The 20281-nt window shown below is 40.1% G+C and overlaps 1 protein-coding gene across 1 annotated transcript; it reads left to right on the forward strand.

The window, feature by feature from the left end:
- The first annotated feature begins 8241 nt into the window (after window positions 1–8241).
- Window positions 8242–18714, forward strand: drd4a (dopamine receptor D4a). The gene is made up of 4 exons (XM_036575487.1): window positions 8242–8672; window positions 11164–11276; window positions 12690–13288; window positions 18491–18714. Exons 1-4 carry the CDS (start codon window positions 8427–8429, stop codon window positions 18691–18693), a joined length of 1161 nt encoding a protein of 386 aa, XP_036431380.1. The 5' UTR covers window positions 8242–8426; the 3' UTR covers window positions 18694–18714.
- The last annotated feature ends 1567 nt before the right edge of the window (window positions 18715–20281 follow it).

Raw genomic sequence — 20281 nt, forward strand, 5'->3', positions numbered from 1 at the left:
GTAACAAGATTTTATTCTATGTCATTTTGGATCTTTCTGTTAATCCATGTGTTATGAAATTTTGACACAGTGTGAAAAGCTGGTATTTTCCAACCACAATGTAGGTTTTATTCCAACAGTGACAATATATTAATTATTTATCATTTTAAAATCTTATATAAACAGTCAAATGTAAACATTTAGGTTATGGGTGGAGTGGCATGCTTCGAGAGCATCACCTTGCTCACCTTGAGACAAAACAGTAGTGAGGAAAAAAGAAAATCACGTAGTCTTTTTTTATTTGTTGTATGTAATTTTTGTATAGGAGGCCCATTAATGTGTTTTTGCACTAGGTCCAAGAGTGTCCTAGTTACACCACTGCCTAAGATACTGTACATCCTAAATTCTAATCTATACAATGTCCACAGTATCAGGCATGATGGCTATTTGTCCAAAACCTTTTAGTGCCTATAATGTCATAAAATAGGACATTTACTTGAATGAATGTAGCAGACATGATTGAATGATTAAATGCTCTCACTCAAAGTGAGTAAATAGTTGAAATCTGATTACATATGCCAGCTTTTCTGGACATTTTATGGGTGATACGGTTTGAGCACACTAGTAGAGATTGATGGAGCCCATTAAAAGTACATCATTCAGATAAACTCTGTGTGTACATGAGGGCGAGAGAGAGAGAACCTGTCATTTCTAAAGGGCAAGGCAGGACGTTATCTATAAAATGACTGCCAGTCAAAATTGAAAAGGTGCTTGTCTCTGTCTGGAGTGCTGTAGAGCTGGCACATAAAGAGCTGAGCCAGATTTGCTGTTATTGAACTGACAAACGATGATCCAAATGATGATGTGGTGCCTGTTAAGTACCCCCCTACCCCCGCCCCCCCAACTCACACATTTACACCCCTGCAGACCAGCTGATTCTTGTTTGGTTTATAGGCCTGTCAGTGGTACACACCCACCTGGCATCACACTGACAGTACATTTACATGGCCTAATTTGAGGCTTTGGTACTCCGCAGTAATGGGAAAATGATAGCCAAATAAAAAACTTGTACTCCTCTGAGGTTATTGAAGGCATCAGTCCCTCTTCTGCTCTCTCAGACAGAGACGCTGAGCTTCCCTACAGCACAAGTGTTTGTGTCTGCGCTCTGGCAGTTTGGACAGATATCACAATAATACACTATTAGAGAAGCTAAAGTGAGGTTAGCGAGCTGGAAAAAGCCGCAGTAATTACAGCAGAGGCTTGATTTAAATTGCTGTGTGCGTCACACACTGCTCAGAGTGAGGGACAGGCAATAATACAGAGTCCAAAAAACCCTCGTCTGTCCAGCACTCGACTGGCACAGCTCAAGGCAGAGACTGGGAGGACAGATCGATTACACATACACACTTCAGCTTGTCCTGACAGACAGTAGAAGTCTGGCTACACGGCTGAATGCTGAGGGATTGATCCAGTAATGTGCTGTGGAGTGGATACGCTGTTGGAATGAAGTTTTGAGGATTTCTCTGACTCTGATCTGTTAGTACTATAGAGTTGAAATTGCTATTGGGACAATCTACATCTTAAGAGGAACTGAATTACTGGCTTAGTGGTCTGTTTGTACACACGTTGTCAGTGGCATAACTAGGATCTTATGGGCCCCAGTGCAAAAAATTAATGGGCCTCCTATATGTAGATTAACAGTAAGGAAAACAACAGTAAGTGTTTACTTGTTATTGCTCACACCACTATGTATTTATTATATTTATTCATTTATGCTATATTTATTCACAGTAACTCTTCAGATTGATGTGTTTATAAAAAATATGTGCCATTCTTGCTGCTTTGCAATCAGATAATCTCCTACAATTTAAAGCAAAAAGCTCAGTGTGACTGTCACACAAAATCCATGACAGACAGTAAAAGGGTCCAGTCCCTTCATGAAATAGATCACTTAAAGAATAATACACAGCGTATCTTCTTCATAAAACCATCTGATTCTGATCCTGCTAGTGACAATGAGATCACTCGTTAGGGTTTTGTCATTGTATCTGTCCATCTTCCTTTATATATTACACAATAGAAGGGCTTCTCCTGCTTGACGCCCTGAAATTGAATTAAGTAAGAATATCCATCAGCTGGAGCTATTCTTGTTCATAGCTTATTCATGTCACATCTATCAAACTACTTGTTAAAGGTTTTTTCATAAAGCTTAAAGTTACTCTTCCTCACAAAAATGGTGTTTAAATTAAAAAAAGAAACCAGTGACAAAATATCATTATTATTATTGTTGTTCTTATTGTTGTTGTTGTTGCACATTTTTTCCACATAGATGTTTAGGAAACCAAGGAAATCAGTGGCAGAACTGTGTCTGAAGACCAGTCTCGCTTCAAGTCACTAGGAAACCTCACATGTATCACCCTGTTCAGCAAGCGGCTCTTCACAGTGAACCACCAGTTTAAAAAGCATGGCATGAAACATGTTACCGTGAGGCCAGTTCTGTTAGTGTAACTGCAGCCTCAGCATGGGTCAGCTCCATATGGCCACAGCTCTGGAAATCCGCCCTGCTGGATATTTACCCACTCTGACCCCCACACACCAAAACCAGAGCTAAAAGCCAATCGCAGTAAGAGCAGCCATGGCAGGCCCACAGCTCAGAGCAGCAGCTGCACCTGTGCCAGCTGTCATCTGCACCAGAATAAACACAAACACAAGTCAAGCACTGAACGCTAGGGTCTTCCACTCGTTGTTAGGGCAGTACAAATGATAGTTATTAAAAAACAGACTGTGCAGGTGCCTGGAAAATGCATTCATTTTAATAGCAAGGGGGATCATTTAGCTGGTGAGTGTGAATGAGGAGATGGGGTGAGACAGATGACTTACTATTAGTTATTAGTAGATGCAGAGCACCTCAAGGAACACATTAAGGAATACTCTTCTAGCGCATGGTGGCCTTTTAAAGGTATAGTTTGGTCAAAATCTGATTTACTTTAAATTTCACCATTATGCAGTCTATCAGCCAACACATTTAGTTTTGCACTGGAGCTATGTAGATATTATAGCTAACAAATGATGGAAGTCTACAGCACTGAAAATCCTAACCGCTTTAAAGTTCCAGTATACGGGTTAAGAATCTATTACACAAAAAAAGGATCTAAGGATCTTTAATATTTCTCTGTTGATCTTTGCATTTGCAGTTTAATGAGATGACATCGGCACATGTTTGTAACTCGAACACACTAGAACTTAGGCTGATGTGTCCACTTCAAGTCTTTTACCAAGTATGCAGATGCTAGAAAATCTTACAATCATGAAATATACTATGTTTCATATTTGTCATGTTCAGAACTTGTTTTGTGTTCCATGGGAAAGGTAATTTCAGTCCCCACACCTACACCAGCTTATACTGGCTTACAGTGTTCCACTCTCAGAGGTACAATGAAAAACATCTGTGGGAGGAAGGGTATAAAGGTGGTGGCAATATCACAGATTGTTTATATTCATGAAGGAAACTTCAATCCCTTCAACTGTAGGCTTATTATCCAGTTATTAATATTATTGTTTAGAAACTACTATGAAATTGTTACACTTTAAGGTTACTTACAAATGGCCTTCAGAACACATGTATATGTACTGAATAATGTATTTAAAAGAAATACTTGAGTATTTCATGAACAGCTTACGTATATGCAAGATTACATATTAGGAGGTAAACAGCAATTGTACCATTTCCCAAAGGGATCTAAATTCTGCTGCATGGAAGGCATTGAAAATAATTCTTAACAAGGTCTCTACCTTACATGGTTTCTTGACAAGGTCTCTACCTTACATGGAAATGATGCTTTATAACAGTGTTGTAAATAAAACAAATGTCATCAGTTTAGTAATGTTATTCTTTCACGTATTGCTTTTTAAAAATGTTGCTCAAAGCTTATGCATGTGTTATTAAGCCCCTTTATTAGTACACTACTAGCCTTGATATAAAGTCTTACCAAATTGAATGTTATGTAGTTACAAAATTGAGAAATTGAAATGTGTGAACACAAACAGGCTCCGTGCAGTTTAAAGCATCAAATAAAGCACTAAGAATAATGGAAGCAGAGTCTTTTTCTGACACATCACACAACTAGGATAGAAAAGAGGTAACACTTTGTATTCTGTACTTCTACTGTCTATACCCCAGGCTGTTCAACAAGTATGTATTTGTCTAGTCACTGTATAGTTAGCATATTGAGAGATACTGGGTCTAATTTGTACTTCAATAGACCAGAGGAGTATAAACAGAGCGATGGGCTTGAGGCCCCTCCCTAACTGCACTGGCCTTTCCACATGCACTAAGTGAAAGCTGCACTAATTTGTTTTGATTAATCGTTTGATTAAGCGCAAACACACAGACCATTGTTTAAACGCTGCACAGTGAGGCACACACATTGTCCACTTGCACATTTACAGACACAGGAAAGCTCTAATTAATCAGGCAAGGAAGTAACAGCACCAACCGAGACGTTCTTTTAGTCTTCAGACCACAATAGCATGGTCTGAGTCTACAGACTGACCTGTACAGAAGGTTATGATATGTTATTACTGATACGAGTGTCTTCCATAGCTATTATTCCCAACAAACCTTCTTGAGAACGTGAGTGATTTCACCAGAAAAGAAGATCAAAGTTTTACTGGGAAATAAATAATAGGTAACACAAAACCTCTATTATTCACACTCCAGAATGGAGAAGATCAGAGGAAATCAGAGGTTAATATGAAAGGTTAACATACATACAGTCTCCTTTGAAACTACTGGAACAGCAAGGCCAATTATTTTGTTATTGCTATACACTGAAGACATTTGGTTTTGACATCAAAAGATTAATGAGATGATAGATCAGAATTTCAGCTTTTATTTATTGATATTTACATCTGGATATGTTAAACGACTTAGAACATGGCACCTTTTGTTTGAACCCATTTTTCAAGTGAGCAAAAATATTGGAACATGCAACTGATGGGTGGTTCTTATGTCTGTTACACTGATTGTTTACAAATTCACTGTTCTGAATGTCTGCTTTGATTCGTTCTCTGGGTTATGACTGTGAAGACTTTATTTCTTGTAAACCCCTTAAATGGCCAGGGCCCAAAGTTTTATTACACACTTCTAAGAACAGCTCAACCAGTTTGCACTGAAGTCCCTGTAATTACTGAATAATTAGCCTTAATCTGTAACATTTTGAAGCTGAGAAAAGAGGGAAAATTGCACAACCAGAGCCATTGCACAAGCCTAGCCAATACATCAACTTATTAAATCCTGAAGAAGACACCATTGATGTACTAACAACCACATATGAAACAGGTTGGCCAAGAGAAACAACAGCAGTTAATTGTGAGAGCTGTAAAAACAAGCAGTCAATGATGTCACTAAGAACCAGTGAAAGTACTGATGAAGGTGTCACAATCCCACGCTCAAAGAAAACTTTGAAAGTAGAAATACAGCAGCCATACCTCAAGATGCAAACCACTTACCACCAGTAAGAACTAGAAAGGCCAAAGTGTGGGGAAAAAATAATCTGCTCATGATCTAAAACATATGAGCTAATGAGTCAAGCATGGTGGACGTAGTGCCATGGCTTGGGCTTGCATGGCTGCTTCTGGAATGGGCTCACTGATCTTTTTTGATGATGAGAGTTTACAGAGCAATGCATCCAGCAAGACCGGGACTTCATCATGCAGCAAGACAATGACTCAAAACACATTGCCAACACAACAAAGGACTTTATCAGGGGAAATAAGTGGAAGGTTTCATACTGGCAAAGTCAACCACCTGACATTAACCCAACTGAGTATTTTCACCTCCTGAAGAGGAGACTGAAAGGAGAAACTGTAACTCCTGGGAAAGCATTACAAAAGAAGAATGCAACAGTCTGGTGATGTCAATGGGTTGGCAGCTTCATTAAGTTGTTGAAAGCAAGGGACATGCAACCAAATATTTAAGTGTTATCTAGTTTAATTTACTGTTCCTATACTTTTGCTCACCTGAAAATTGGGTGTTCTGCCACCAGTGTGCTTTGTTCTAAGTTCTTTTTCATATCTAGATAAAAGCTGAAATTCATCAAAACGTCTAATTCACGTTTTGATCTTAAAACCAAACATCTTCAGCACATAGCAAAAACAAAAATACTTGCTGTACCTCCAATACTTCTGGGGGAGACAGTTTATAAAACTCCCGACGCATTTCAAGTGGAGAATTGCAGATGTTGGTTTTTGGTTGCATCTCTAAGCCAACAGGCTATTTTTGGATGACCTGCTGTCATTAAACATCTATCAATAGTAAGGACCTGGAGTTTGCTAGGTATCACTGGAATCAGATTCTATGGTCAGATGATCACATGCTGTTGGATGTATAATTCAAAGTGCTTCTCAAGATCCATCCAAAAATGGTCTTCTCACCCAAAACACACTGAAATTCTGAGAGATTAGTTGAAGAAGAAAGTTTATGCAAGAACACCAAGACCTCTGAAAGCTCCAGAGATACTCTACATGAAAGAACATTTGAAGATCTCCTTCTGTGTTCTCCCATATCATCCAGCATTGCAAGAGAAGATTCTGAGTTGTTGGGAGAGCACTACACATGTATTACTATGAAAAACTCTGGTTAAGTTCGATTTTCTTCCCTCTGAAAAATGGTATCAAAATAAGCTAATTTAATTATATAAATAGTCTGGTTATGAAAATGTTTGGTTAAAAAATTAATTGAATTTTATCAGCAACTTTGTTCATATTAATTTCAAATAGTCAATAATTCTGGAGGATACTGTATATTGAAGAGAAATTAGTGTCCATCAAAGATTCACAGCTCTTTTTACTATAAAGCTCATGATTACGTAGGCCGCCATATCACTTCTTACTGTTGTCATCAGAACCAAAATGATGGTTAGGTGTATGTGACTTACACAGACGATGAAAGAAATACATGAAAAACATGACACACTCTGACTCTTGTTAAGGGAACATTTTATTGTTTTTCTTGGAAAAAAACACATTTCTTCAAGTGTTCACAGTGATTTAAAACTACCAAGCTGTTGTTTTGCTCATGTTTTTTTGTCTTCTAACATAATATTTGGCACAAAAATTGCCTTCTGTGGGGCACGGATCTTCATCCAGGTCTAAATTCATTATGAATTTTTTAAATAAAACAGTCCAAGAACATCAAATTCTCAGATTATGAATAAAAATCATTTATTTTAACATATTCACTGAAGGAATGCTTGCCAGGAAATCTTGATAGCTGGTATGCAGGCTACAGTAGCTTCAATGTTCCTCTTACTGAGGGTGGCTGGGTGGGTGCGGGCTGGCACGTGGGCATATATAATGGTCAAACAAATGCGGAGCTGTAAAATAGTCATGGCAAAGTTACAAAATTTCACCTATCATGCATTCTGATTCTCATAAGGTCTCATCCATAAACAATAGCAGCACACACTTCCCAGTTGAATAATAATAATACATTAGCATGTTAGAACACTGTCACTGGTACCTTCAGGAAAGTTAAGGAACCTAATTGTACCGCATTCCATTGAAAATATACTTTTAGGTTGCGTTGACTCCACATAAACCATGTCTTTTTATTTTGTTTTCCTATTTTAGGTGACGAAAAGGTACACATGCCCCTTTTCCCTGGGAAAGTGAAGCAGTCTACCTTTAAAACTCATTTAATGTACATAGATGGACCTTAAGGCTACTGTCTTGGCTTTGAGGGTACATTTACACTGTCTCCTCATGAACAAAACTGTACAGTACCCTTTTTTCTTCACAGTGTAGCATTATAGAATTACAGTGTATTATTAATAGCGAGATTGCTTTACAAGCTCTGAGAACTGGAAAAAGTTTTCTCTCTTTTTCTGAAGGAAAACACTGGATTATTCCTTTAATCAGAAGTGAAATCAAAGGCCAAACGCTCTGACTGTTAACTCCTATGCAAGAGCTGCGGTGCTGATCTAATAAGCCTCTTCAGTAGCAGAGCTGTGACTGCGTGTCCTCCTCTGGCAGGTGATAATAGCAGCTCTGCTCTCTCTGCAGGGTGAAGGGGGGCTCCTTCTGCCCCCCCCTTCACCTCGCGTGCTATTCCCCTACAGCCCCCTCACACAGGTGCCCCGATCAGCACCAAACCCATCCCTCCCTCACTCACAGCGCGAGCAGCTCCGCTCAGAGAAGTTGCTGCGCTCTGGCTCTGGCGACTGCGCTGCGATGCGCGCTGTGGGTTTTTCGAGGACGCGCGTAAAGGCGCGTTAATGCGCTTACCGGGCACGTCACGCGCCACGGACGGGCGAAGGAGCGAAGGAGTGAAGGGACGGAGGAGTGCAGGAACGATGGCAGAGGAGAAGCTCTCCCCTGCGGGGACACACAGCGATGCAGAGCCATGGCGCTGCTGCTGAAGAACTGACCGCTGCTCTGCCACAGCGATGCCGCGCAACCTCACCTCTCCCACACACACCAGCAGCAGCAGCAGCAGCACCGAGTACAACTTCCCCGCGCTCATTTTCGGAGTCCTGCTGATCGTCGTGATCATCTGCGGAAACGTGCTCGTGTGCCTGAGCGTGTACGCCGAGAAAGCGCTCAAAACCACCACCAACTACTTCATAGTGAGTCTGGCTGTTGCAGACCTGCTGCTGGCTGTGCTGGTGCTGCCCCTCTTCGTGTACGCAGAGGTAAGAACTTGGGGTTTGTTCAGTCGATGAATCTACTGTACTCCTACACTTCTGTTCAACCTGTCTCAGAGCTTTTACAGCTGCTTTGCTCAGTGTTGCCCAGCTCCAGTCCTGAACCCCTCAGCCAGCCCTGCTCAGGGTAGAGTTTTATCTGTTCTAAATTCAGCTCAAGGCCCTAATGATATGACTGTGAAGTGCAGGCAGACTACAAGACTAGAACTACACTGGCCTAGAAGATGATGGCATACTGTATTCTACTGTATTCATACTGTATTCTAGTGCATTTCGCATCAGAATGTATGTCTCAGCTCTCACCAAATCTGAACCACACTCTAAACTGCACTGTAGGTGTAGGTTTTGCCTTGAGGTTAAGTTTAGGGTTAGGGTTAGGATTAGGGATACATTTAATAGAATCTTTCACACTCAACTTGAAGTTCAGTTGCATTTAATAGATATTTATTTGAATGTTACTTAAAGATAGACTGAGCATCTACAGTGGACCATCCAAATAAAGTGTGACCAGGCTATAACTGAAGAGTTTCATTCCAAAATGTTGTAACAATTTTGGATATAAGAAGCTTCTGAAAAGAATAACATCTGCTGTTTAATGGAAAACACATTTTTGTTTCTCTAATAAAGGTGGTATTAATCATAATGTAGCACTGATGTTTCTTGTATGTATAAAGATAACTCACAATAATGTATATCATAAAAAAAACAATTCTTGGAAGTAGTCTGTAATGCATTTGTGAATGAAAACCTTCAACTGTACCATATTCCTTTGTTGCATTGATTTAGTTATGAAAAGGTACAAATAAGCCCCTCTCCTGTTGGGAAAGTGAGTGTGATGTACCTTTTAAACTCATTTGTGTTACACAGTTGGACCGTCAGGACTATGTTGTACCTTTGAGGGTACAATTTAATTACATTATTTACATTTATTTACAATTACAATGTCATTACATTTACATTGTTAGTAGTTCTCCATCAATAACTGAATGCCTGGTGAAATACATACCTATTTGTGCCCAAATTGCCCCCCTTTTAAGCACATTCATGTACCCATTTGACTACCCACTTAATTACTCTTGTAGACATTTTGAATATTAATTTCTCGAATTTTATAAAACTCCATACAGATTCAACATTTGATGTACCCACAAAGAGGTTCAACCTTTATTTCCCCAAATCTATAGACATCCTTTATACAATTGTATTCTTTCAGGGGTGAATCTGTACTCATTCACTGTACTAGATTTTTGTACAAGATAAAAGATGGGCACAAAACCGTGGCAACTTCGGTTGCCAGTGGGCTTTAAAAAGACATCAACACTGAGGTGAATATGTCAGTGTGTTCTAACTCTAACCTGTAGCCCACCTGCACAGCTTCATGTTTTCTCAAGGACTTGACCATCAGCGATGATATGACCCAGGTGCAGGGAAAACATGAAAACAATGCGGGGGACACTGATTTAGACTGTTATTTAAGTCTACTGGAAAATACTGAGGTCACTATGCTGACAGGGAATTGACCAACAAAATATGACAAGTTGAGCTTTAATCTGAAAATTGTTTGTTTAGCCTTTCGCTAACTTGCTTTCAGTGTATCACTTTGACTTGTAATGACAACAGACACTTCTGGATACTTTTATAGACTGTAACTCAGCTCATAAATGAATTGTAGGAGTGTGTTGGCTTGGCCTGTGACACGGCTCCACCTCCTGCAGAGTGTCTGTGTGTGCCTGTCACCTCCTGCCCCTTTCCCACCCCATCACAACACACAATAGACTTTGTCTCCAGCACCACAGGGCCCGAGAACAGAAACAGAACACTACTGCAACAATAGCTAACAGCCACTGACAGGACATTCCATTCCCAAAGAGGAGGATCATCAAGACCTTGGACCTTGTATTATTCCACTCTGTCCTTCTCTAGCCAATGGAAATATGAGAAAGTGGAAAGGAGGAGGCTTACAGTGCCTGGTAACTATTTTGACGACACTATCATTGAGTAGTCCAGCAGTGATTCCTCATTATCATACTCCACATCTCGTTGCCAAGGGCTCATGCTTTCCACTTGTAGGGCAAATATGGGTTATTGGCATGAGAGAGGAGCCATTACTAAAAACCAATTAAGAGTCTCTCCACTCCTCAGGCCTCATCATTAAAATGCCATTAAACCCTCTTCTCAGAGTTCTCTATTTTTTACCCCCTTCCCATTCTTCCTTTTTAGATACTGAGAAGCGTTATCAGACCCAAAAATTACCCACTGACTCGAGAGCCTTGGAGTGTGCGTCAGGTCCGCTTGCTGTGACCATGCAAAGTAGCTAATAAAGCTCTTAAGATTTCAAAACATGGCACATCTGCTGCTGTGCAAGCAGGGGAGCTGGGAAAGTGAATGAGAGGAAAAAAGGGACAAGGATGGAGTGAGAAATGAAGCAAGAGACAAATGATAGACAGAAACACATGTATGTGATTCCTCTTTGTTGCAGTTCCAGGATGGAGTCTGGTCACTGAACATGACTATCTGCGATGGCCTGATGACCATGGACGTGATGCTGTGCACTGCCTCTATATTCAACCTCTGCGCCATCAGCATCGACAGGTTGGTTTGAGAGTGAGAACTTCTATGTCCCAAGTGACTGTACTGCTCAGTAAGGCTGCAAAGTGAGAGATAAAAAAAGAATGAAACAGAGTGAGAGAAAAACAGCACCAGAGAAACAAAGAGTGGGTGAGAGACAGTCAGTGTTTTCAGAAATTACAAAAGAGACAGTTTAGTCTGCAGAGGTTACCTTTGGATTCCTCATTTACAAACTATCCTGATGTAGGATGGCTGAATGACTTCTGTCTTTGTACGATGTGCAGCTCTGGCACTGAGCACACGGGACATCAGTAAAAGAATACAGCCAAAGATGGTGTTCAAGGGGGGAATAAAGTAGTAAAAAGAGGTCTCCTCATGCATCGGTCTCTCTAATTAGGCTTAGTTAGTGAGCAATGAGAGGCTATCATTGGGAGATTGTGATTTCAATCCCTGGTAATGCCACAGCCATCCATGGCTGGGAGTCCAAGAGAGCCTAACTGGCCTCACTCTCTCTCAGTGGGTAGGATGGCCGTTCTTCTCCTCTATCACTTAGCATGATGTGGTCGTCTGTTAGCAAACGTAACAGAATTGTTAGTTGGTCTTCTCTTCCAAGCGCACTGAGCTGTCCAATAACGTTGTATTAGCGCCAGTTTGAAAAGATGCAGTGGTGCTTCGCACAACTCAGAGGAAGCTCAGGCTAGCCCTCGCCTTCCTAGCACTGGTAGTATAGTGTGATTGGGGGAGAGATAGACTAAATCGGGGAGAAAAGTGGGAGAAACAAGGCAAAAGGGGGGTGGGGGGAGGAATGAGAACACCCTGTTGTGACTTTTGGTTTTGCTAATCATATTCATTTCCATCAAAATATATTTAATCAATGTTATTGAATAAAAATACATGCATAGTTCAAGCAGGGGACCTCTAAAACAGGCAGGAATTGCATTTTATAGTTACAGTCAAAAAGAGTAAAAATGCTACCACATACCACATTCTATTCTTGCCAGGAGTTAAGGGAAGTCTTGCTTGAGTTAAATAATACTAGTTCATGTTGTTAACATGTTTTAAAGGCTTAAAACAAGGTTAGTCTATATAGTTATTTTTGGCTTGTTTTATGTTCACATATTTTAGTAGTGGGTTTCTGTTGTGTATTTGAGCTTAATAGATGTTCAGAACTGACATCATGTTTGACAATCATATCAGTCAGAAATGCAGTGTTTGACTAAAACTGTATAAATCTTAATTTTTCTTGACTGATTAAAGCTGTATTTGCATAGGTTGGTGATCAGAATTTTTAGCCCATAAAAATCACTATCAGTATCAATGATAAAGGTTTCATTTCGGTCAAGCTCTAGTGTGAACAGACAGGACAAGAGATGGCCAACTTCCCAGATGTCTGGACAGGAACTGCTGTCAATAACATCTGTGTTTTCCTTGCTGCAGGTTCATCGCGGTGTCTGTCCCACTGAACTACAACCGCAAGCATGTGGACCATCGGCAGATTGTCCTGCTGTCAGCCACGTGGATCCTGGCACTGGCCGTGGCTTCACCTGTGCTGTTCGGCATCAATGACGTGCCAAACCGGGACCACAGAGAATGCAAGCTGGAAGACAACAACTACATCGTCTACTCCTCGGTATGTTCCTTCTTCGTGCCCTGCCCCATTATGCTGATGCTCTACTGCGGAATATTCAGGGGCCTCAGAAATTGGGAGGAGGCGAGGAAAGCCAAGCTGAAGAGCGGCATGCAGGCCTGTCAGAAGCTTCAGGAGGCCGCAGCATCTCTACCGCCACTGGCTTCTCTACCGCCCCCACTGCCCCCCATCATAGAAAAAGACTTCTCAGACATGAACCTGGAGGAACTGGACCAAGACCCAGACCCAATCGACCATTATCCCACAGAATGTAAGGACGGGCCTGTGAATTCACTGTCCTACCCTGATGGAGCTTACCACCAGGACCAGAATCAGAACCAGAAGAGGAAGAGGGCGAAGATTAATGGGAGGGAGAGGAAGGCCATGAGGGTTCTTCCTGTCGTAGTGGGTGAGTGTGTTAAAACTTATCTCTACATGAGTGATTTTAGTGCCTGTGACATGATCATCAAGTGTGTGGTATCTGGCCAAAAATGAACTGATTAAAAAGCCTACTAAAAACAGTTATAATTTATTTTTCAAACAAGATATTTTTGTTACTATGACTTTATGACTGGTATATGTAAAACTCTGAGCTCTGTTATGATTAGTTTCCCTTTGCTGTGCCTTCTGTGCCGAACCATTACGTATAACATGAGCATGAATGGGTGGACCTAAACAGCTGTAGGGAAGAGGCAGACATATGTAAATAAGTTGGATGTTGTTCATTTGTTTTGTAATATTCACAAAAATAGTTTTCTTTTCAGTGATTTTGTCTGAAGATTTCTGCAAAAAAATGGCAGACCACTACAGTGATTCAAAATGTGATAATTCTAAGAGTACAGGCTGCAAAGAAGATGTTAATTCATTTTACAGGTTCTTGGCTCACCAGATGAGGACAGGCTTTTGACTGTTGTAAAAATATTCTGCTCTACTTTTGCTCTAAATAGGAACACAGACAAGGTACATTCACTAAAGATGTCATAGCTCACAGAATTGGGAAATTTACGTGCAAGTGAACAAATACTTCCCACTGCATAGTAGCTCTCAGTCTCAGTCCTGGGGAAACAAGATTGTTTTTGTATTTTTTCTGCTCTAACACACCTGCATCTGATGACGGACTTCATAATTAGTGTAATAAGATGGAGAGAGTTGTTCAGGACTTGGAACAAAGACCTCAAGAGTACACATTTGTAAGATTTCAATTTAATTACACTGTTGATAGGGGTTGGAGTGGGAGTTCTCCACCGAAAAGACATTTCTAATTTCTAATTTCAGACTAGTCAGCAAAATCAGTTTTATATCTATTTCAGTATCAGGCCCCGACACCTGTAGGATAAATTGTCCTATTTTGCTTGTCTTAATAAGTCTCCCACATGTTACTGGTCAAATGAAAGGTAAAATCAATGTAAGATAAACAGTGTAGAATAGAGTGTGCAACTGGCATATTGATGCTCCATCTACACATTTGTTTTTGTTGACAACTGGACAAGCTTTACAGAACATTTGCACAAATCCCATTTAACCTTATGAGAAATCATCATGCACAACTTCTACATTTAGAGAGCATTATTAGTCAACCTGCAATCAAAATGAACATTTTTATTTAACGTCTTAGTTTATGTCTCTAGTCATATTGAGCATGATTCACCATATCATTCTATTTAAAATACAAAAATCTTGTTTTCTTGTAATCCTTGAACGTAGTAAGTGACTCTTGGCTGCCACAAGCATATTAACATAATATCCATGCCCACCTATCATAGAGCAAAAACACTCAGCTAGCTCAGAGATCCTCCCTGATATTGTGTTTCATTTGGAAATATGTCAGAGTACATAATGAAAATGTGATATAATTTCTAATTCCGAATATTAATAATATTTCCTTTGTTTGCATTTGAAAGGTCACACTGTTAGGTTAGATCAGGCACAGTTATTTTGCTGGTTAATAGCATTAACGTTAGCATGGTGGCAAATTTGTAGTTTGCACACTGTCCAACTCAGTAGCATTTTAAAGTGGAAAATCAATGTAATACATAAGACAAAGATCAATACAATTTTTCAGTAGAGTGAAAAGGCTTTTTGCCAACGTTTTTAAAGGAAACAGTTGCTCTGAAAGAATGCATTGGTGGGCAGAGCAATTGTCCTCCGTTTTTACCTCAGAATGAGGTTGTTACTATTGTCACTAGCACTCTGTTATTAGGCCTAGACCTAGACCTAGACCTATGCCTAAATGTAAATTTGAACCTTTAAATACAGTTTAGTGGACCTAATTACTTGTTGCATAATTTTCCTAACCGGCCTTTTTTAAACCTTGTTTTTAGATCATGCAAAATGTACATACGGTAAAATAGGGAAGACTCTTCTGTGCCACATTGGCTAATCATGCCACTTAAATCCTCCAATCCCATTATGATGTAACCTTTATCTTAGGCCTGACGCACGGGTCAGTCATGCTAAGCTAGGACGCAGGTTAACACGCGCAAGCACACAAGCACACACGCACACCGGCTCAGCAGGGGACTGTGGAAGAGTCCCTCTAATGCCAGGCTATATTTGTACTCCTCGGTGTCTGCTTTTGTCTGTGTCTGATGGGTGAGGTGGGGGGGGTGTCTCCACCATGAACATACATGGTAAGGCATTGGTAAGAAGCTCAGGCCACAGCAGGTTAATTTATCAACCTCAAACAGAGAGTATACTTCTGGACAGAAAGTCAAACTGAACCCAGTTTGACTCCGGGCTTGTGCTGTCAGGCTGTGTCTAACAGTCTGTAACTGCCCCATGCAGTGTGCTGTGGCACTGATATAAATATGCAGTAACGTCAGGGGAAGTCAGGGGAAAAGCATTCCTCATTCCGTGTAGAGGTGCTCCCACTGTCCCAACTCTCTTCTCCCCTCATCCCTCCACCCCTTCACTCCTCCCTGTCCTGTATGATCGAGTGATGATGGTCTTCAGCAGTTGACAACAGGCAGTGTGATAGACAGCTGGTCCATAATTCATAAACTGAGGATGACACAGGCTGTCATATTCCCCTTTCAGGAACTGCTCTGTAATGAAAACAAATCAATTCTTGCAGCCTAATTTTCTAGCCTGACCGCCACGTGGAGATGATTTGTTACAGGTATGGGAAATCTCTTTAGCATTTGTCCCTCATTTTTTCACAGCTAAAGTGTTTTGCCTTTTACTGAGCATGCAATATTCAAGATGAAATCACCGCAGGCCTCTTGACTAGAACAGGAAGTTCTTCAAGATGTTTCATGAATTAAACCAAAATTAACATGCTTTTTGCTATTCTACACCTCTTAGATTTGACCATGACACCAACAAACTTATGTTGGCTTAACAGAGTCATTGCTATAGAATCCCTGGTGGTTGCTAAGGTGTTGCTAGGCTATTGCTTTGGTTTTCCAGGTGGTTCCGAAGGTGTTGCTAGGCCATTGCTATGGTATTCCAGGTGGTTCCCAAGGTGTTGCTAGGCCAGTGCTATGGTATTCCAGGTGGTTCCCAAGGTGTTGCTAGGCCATTGCTACGGTATCGAAACTGGTTGCTAAGGTGTTGCTATGCTGTTGCCATAGTAACCAAAGTGGTCACTAAGGTGTTGCTAGGCCATTGTTATGATATTCCACATAGTTGCTAAGGTGTTGCTAGGCCATTGCTATGGTATCCCAGGAGGCTGTTCATGTAGGTGTTTACATATATGTAATAATATGTACTGCAGCCTGTTTGTAATGTCTATGAGGGGCCATATGAGAGATGTCCTTTGTGACAGTATTTGTGGCATTTAGATTTGAACTTTCTCAACATTCATTTCTGCCATTCCTACGTGTTTGAATGAAAGCGGTATGAATACTGTACGTGTGATCGGTCCCAAAAGCACATGCATTTCCATAGAGACAATATGATTCTGCAGTGTTTGGTGGTTCTAATGCGAAAACCTGTGAAAACAGTACAAAAAAGTATAAAAAGCATAGAATAATAAAAATAATGAACAACAGTAAATTCAAACCAACTTAATAATTATGACAAGTATGAAATCATCACCAGCACTATTACTGTTTACTGTCCAGAGTATAACTATGTAAATATACTCTCACTGAGCACTTTATTAGAAACACATGTAGACCTACTCATTCATGCAATTATTTAATCAGCCAATCGTATGGCATCAGTGCAGTACAAAAAAAAACGTGCAGATATGGGCAGGCAGCCTCAGGTAATGTTCAAATCAACCACCAGAATGGGGAAAAAAAGGGACTGTGGCATGACTGTTGGTGCCAGACAGGCTGGTTTGAGTATTTTTATAACTGCTAATCTTCTGGGCTTTTCACATGCAGCAGTCTCTAGAGTTCACTCAGAATGGTGCAATAAAGAAAATCATCCAATGAGTGACAGTTCTGCAGAGGGAAATTGATGAGAAAGGTCGAGCTGACAGAAAGGCTACGGTAACTCAGATAACCTCTCTGTACAATTGTGGTGAGCAGAAAAGCATCTCAGAATGCATAACATGTCGAACCTCGATGGAGCAGAAGACCTCGTCGGGTTCCACTTCTGTCAGCCGAGAACAGAAAGCTGAGGCTACAGTGGGCACAGGCTCACCAATATCGAACAGTTAAAGACTGGAAAAACGTAGCCTGTCTGATGAATGTCTATTTCTGCTGAAAAGCACAAAAAAGAACCAGAATTTGGCACCAACGACATGAATCTGTGGACTTAACCAGCCTTGTGTCAACAGTCCAGGCTGGTGGAGGTGGTGTAATGGTGTGGGGAATGTTTTCTTGGCACACTTTGGGCCCATTATTACCAATCAATCATCGTTTGAATGCCACACTCTGTTAGAGTGTTGTTGCTGATGATGTGCATCCCTTCAAGTCCACAACTCACTCATCTTCTAATGGCTACTTCCAGTATAATAAGGCATCATGTCACAAAGCAAAAGTCATCTCAAACTGGTTCCATAAACATGACAATGAGTTCAGTGTTCTTCAGCAGCCTTCTCAGTCACTGGATCTGAGTCCAAAAGAACATCTTTGAGATGTGGTAGAAAAGGAGATTCACAGCATAAAAGCACACCTGAAAAGTCTGTAGGAGTTGCATGACGCAAGCATGTCTCAAAGGAATGTTTACAACACCTTGTGGAATCCATGCCACAAACAGCTGAGGCTGTTTTGAGAGCAAAGAGAGGCCCTACCCAGTGTTAGTATAGTGTTCCTAATAAAGTACTCGGTAAGTGTATGGTGTTCCTGGGCATTCATTCTTAATAAACGTTCTTGAATCTTGGCTTGAACTGCTATAGAGCCTTTACATTATGTGGAGGTTGTATAACTCTGAATATATTATTCACTCATACAAAAATGCTTCTTTAAAGGTATAATTAATGGAAGGTTCTTTAAAGACCAAAAGCAGTTCTTAAAGCACCACTCATTTTTGGCACAATTATTTTTTGTTGGCGAAAAATAACAGGTAACATTGTGACTTCTTTGAAAAGACAGTAATTGTACAGTTAAAATTAAATGAAATATATATTTATAAATTAAAATTTTTAAAGAATAATTTTCACGGAGCATATAATGTAGCATATCTCTAATACTGGTAACCATTTTCTTTTTCTCTCCAGGTGCCTTCCTGTTTTGCTGGACTCCATTTTTTGTGGTGCACACCATGCGCGCTCTGTGCGAGGACTGTGATATTCCCAGCAGCCTCATTAGCATCGTCACGTGGCTAGGTTACGTTAACAGTGCTCTCAACCCCATCATCTACACCGTCTTCAATACTGAGTTCAGGAAGTTCTTCAAGAAGTTTCTGCCTAATTGCTGCTAATCACTTTGCATGCCTAATGAACATTTGGGCCACTTGTATATGAATATAACACGACCGTGATTGTAAATAACCATAATGCATTGCTTACATATTGTACATATTAGAATGTATATCTTGCTGTTACATTGTTCTCTTTTGTATTTCTACATATACATTTTCAATACATGTTCTGAATTGCTGTTCTGGCTCAGTTCCATTGTGACAACTGGCTGTTGTTGATGACCTCACATTTACAGGCTCTTTAATGAGGCTCAGCAAACTGCCAAGCAGTACCAGCAATGCTGCATTTTGAAGGATATTGATTTTGTATTTAATAGCACTGAGATTAAACTAAGAAATACTTAATGTTTTTCATAAACAACATTACTATGAGTCGGTTATGGCAAATGACATATACAAATCATGAAATCAGCAACACATTCTCTCATGGGGCAATTCAGCACTATTTTTCATAATAAACATTGTATGTAGCTACAAAGGGTCAGCAAAAGTCCCCACCCCTCCAATTGTATGGTATGGCATCTTTTGTAATATGGTATGTCAACCTGGCTTTAGAAAACATCACTTTCTCATTATGTATTTTAAAGTCAGGTTGGAACTCTTCTGTAAACTTTAAAAGGCAATTACCTAAAAAGAAATCTCAGTAGTGATACCAAGGTCAAAATAAAAGAGTAGACATCATTTTTTTATGGCAGCGTGGTGAGTGATGTTCTCAAAGCTTTTAAGATGAGATGGACAACGTCAGTTCTCATTACATTCAGGAAAGCATAGAGCAGGGACTGTCTGTCTCCGCCAAGCACAAACACTCCAGAAGAGATTCTGTCTGTTGATGAAAAAGGCCAGTCACTGACAGCCGACACCGACAGGTGAGCGGGATCTAAAGTGACCAAGGCTCCTGTCTCACTGCTCTGGTAAAGAAACAAGGACACACAGTGTTACTTATGCAAAACACCACTCTTCCAACTGCTTGTCACTGTCGGACTATCTTCAAAATGGTAACTTCTCAGGTGAAGGAATAACATTCACAACTTACAGTGCAAGTACTGTAAAGAGATTTTTCCAAGTAATTTTGGATCAGTTATATCTGTCCGTTCATCATAAAATTTTAACACAATGCAATGAGTAAACAATCAGTTTAAATACAAACACCCAAAAGAGTAAAAAAGACAAAAATTGAGATTCAGGGTTTTTGACAGACAGGGGCAACATGCATATACAAATAAATTTTCATGACGAACACACAGAAGCAGTCTAAAATGACTTAGAATAAAATTAAGTTGCATTAACTTACATTAAAATGTAAGAATGTTTTTTTGCTCCTCTTACAAAGTTAGTTTTTGGAGATATGAGGTCTCGTTCTGACAAAGTGCCCTTTTAAAAACACTTTTAAAAGTATTCAAATTGGTTTTGGAACACTACTCTTTGTATTACTTGCTTTCAGATTGAAAAGAACATCTATGCTATTGCCCATCTCAGCTAAAAGTTCCCCTTTTGGAGAATGTGACACAAACTAACTCCATGCGAGCTTGAAAAATAAATAAATAAATAAATGAAAAAATGAATAAGTACCATCTGGATCTGTGCAGAC

This window comes from Colossoma macropomum, unplaced genomic scaffold (assembly GCF_904425465.1).
Source record: "Colossoma macropomum unplaced genomic scaffold, Colossoma_macropomum, whole genome shotgun sequence".
Classification (NCBI taxonomy): Eukaryota; Metazoa; Chordata; class Actinopteri; order Characiformes; family Serrasalmidae; genus Colossoma; species Colossoma macropomum.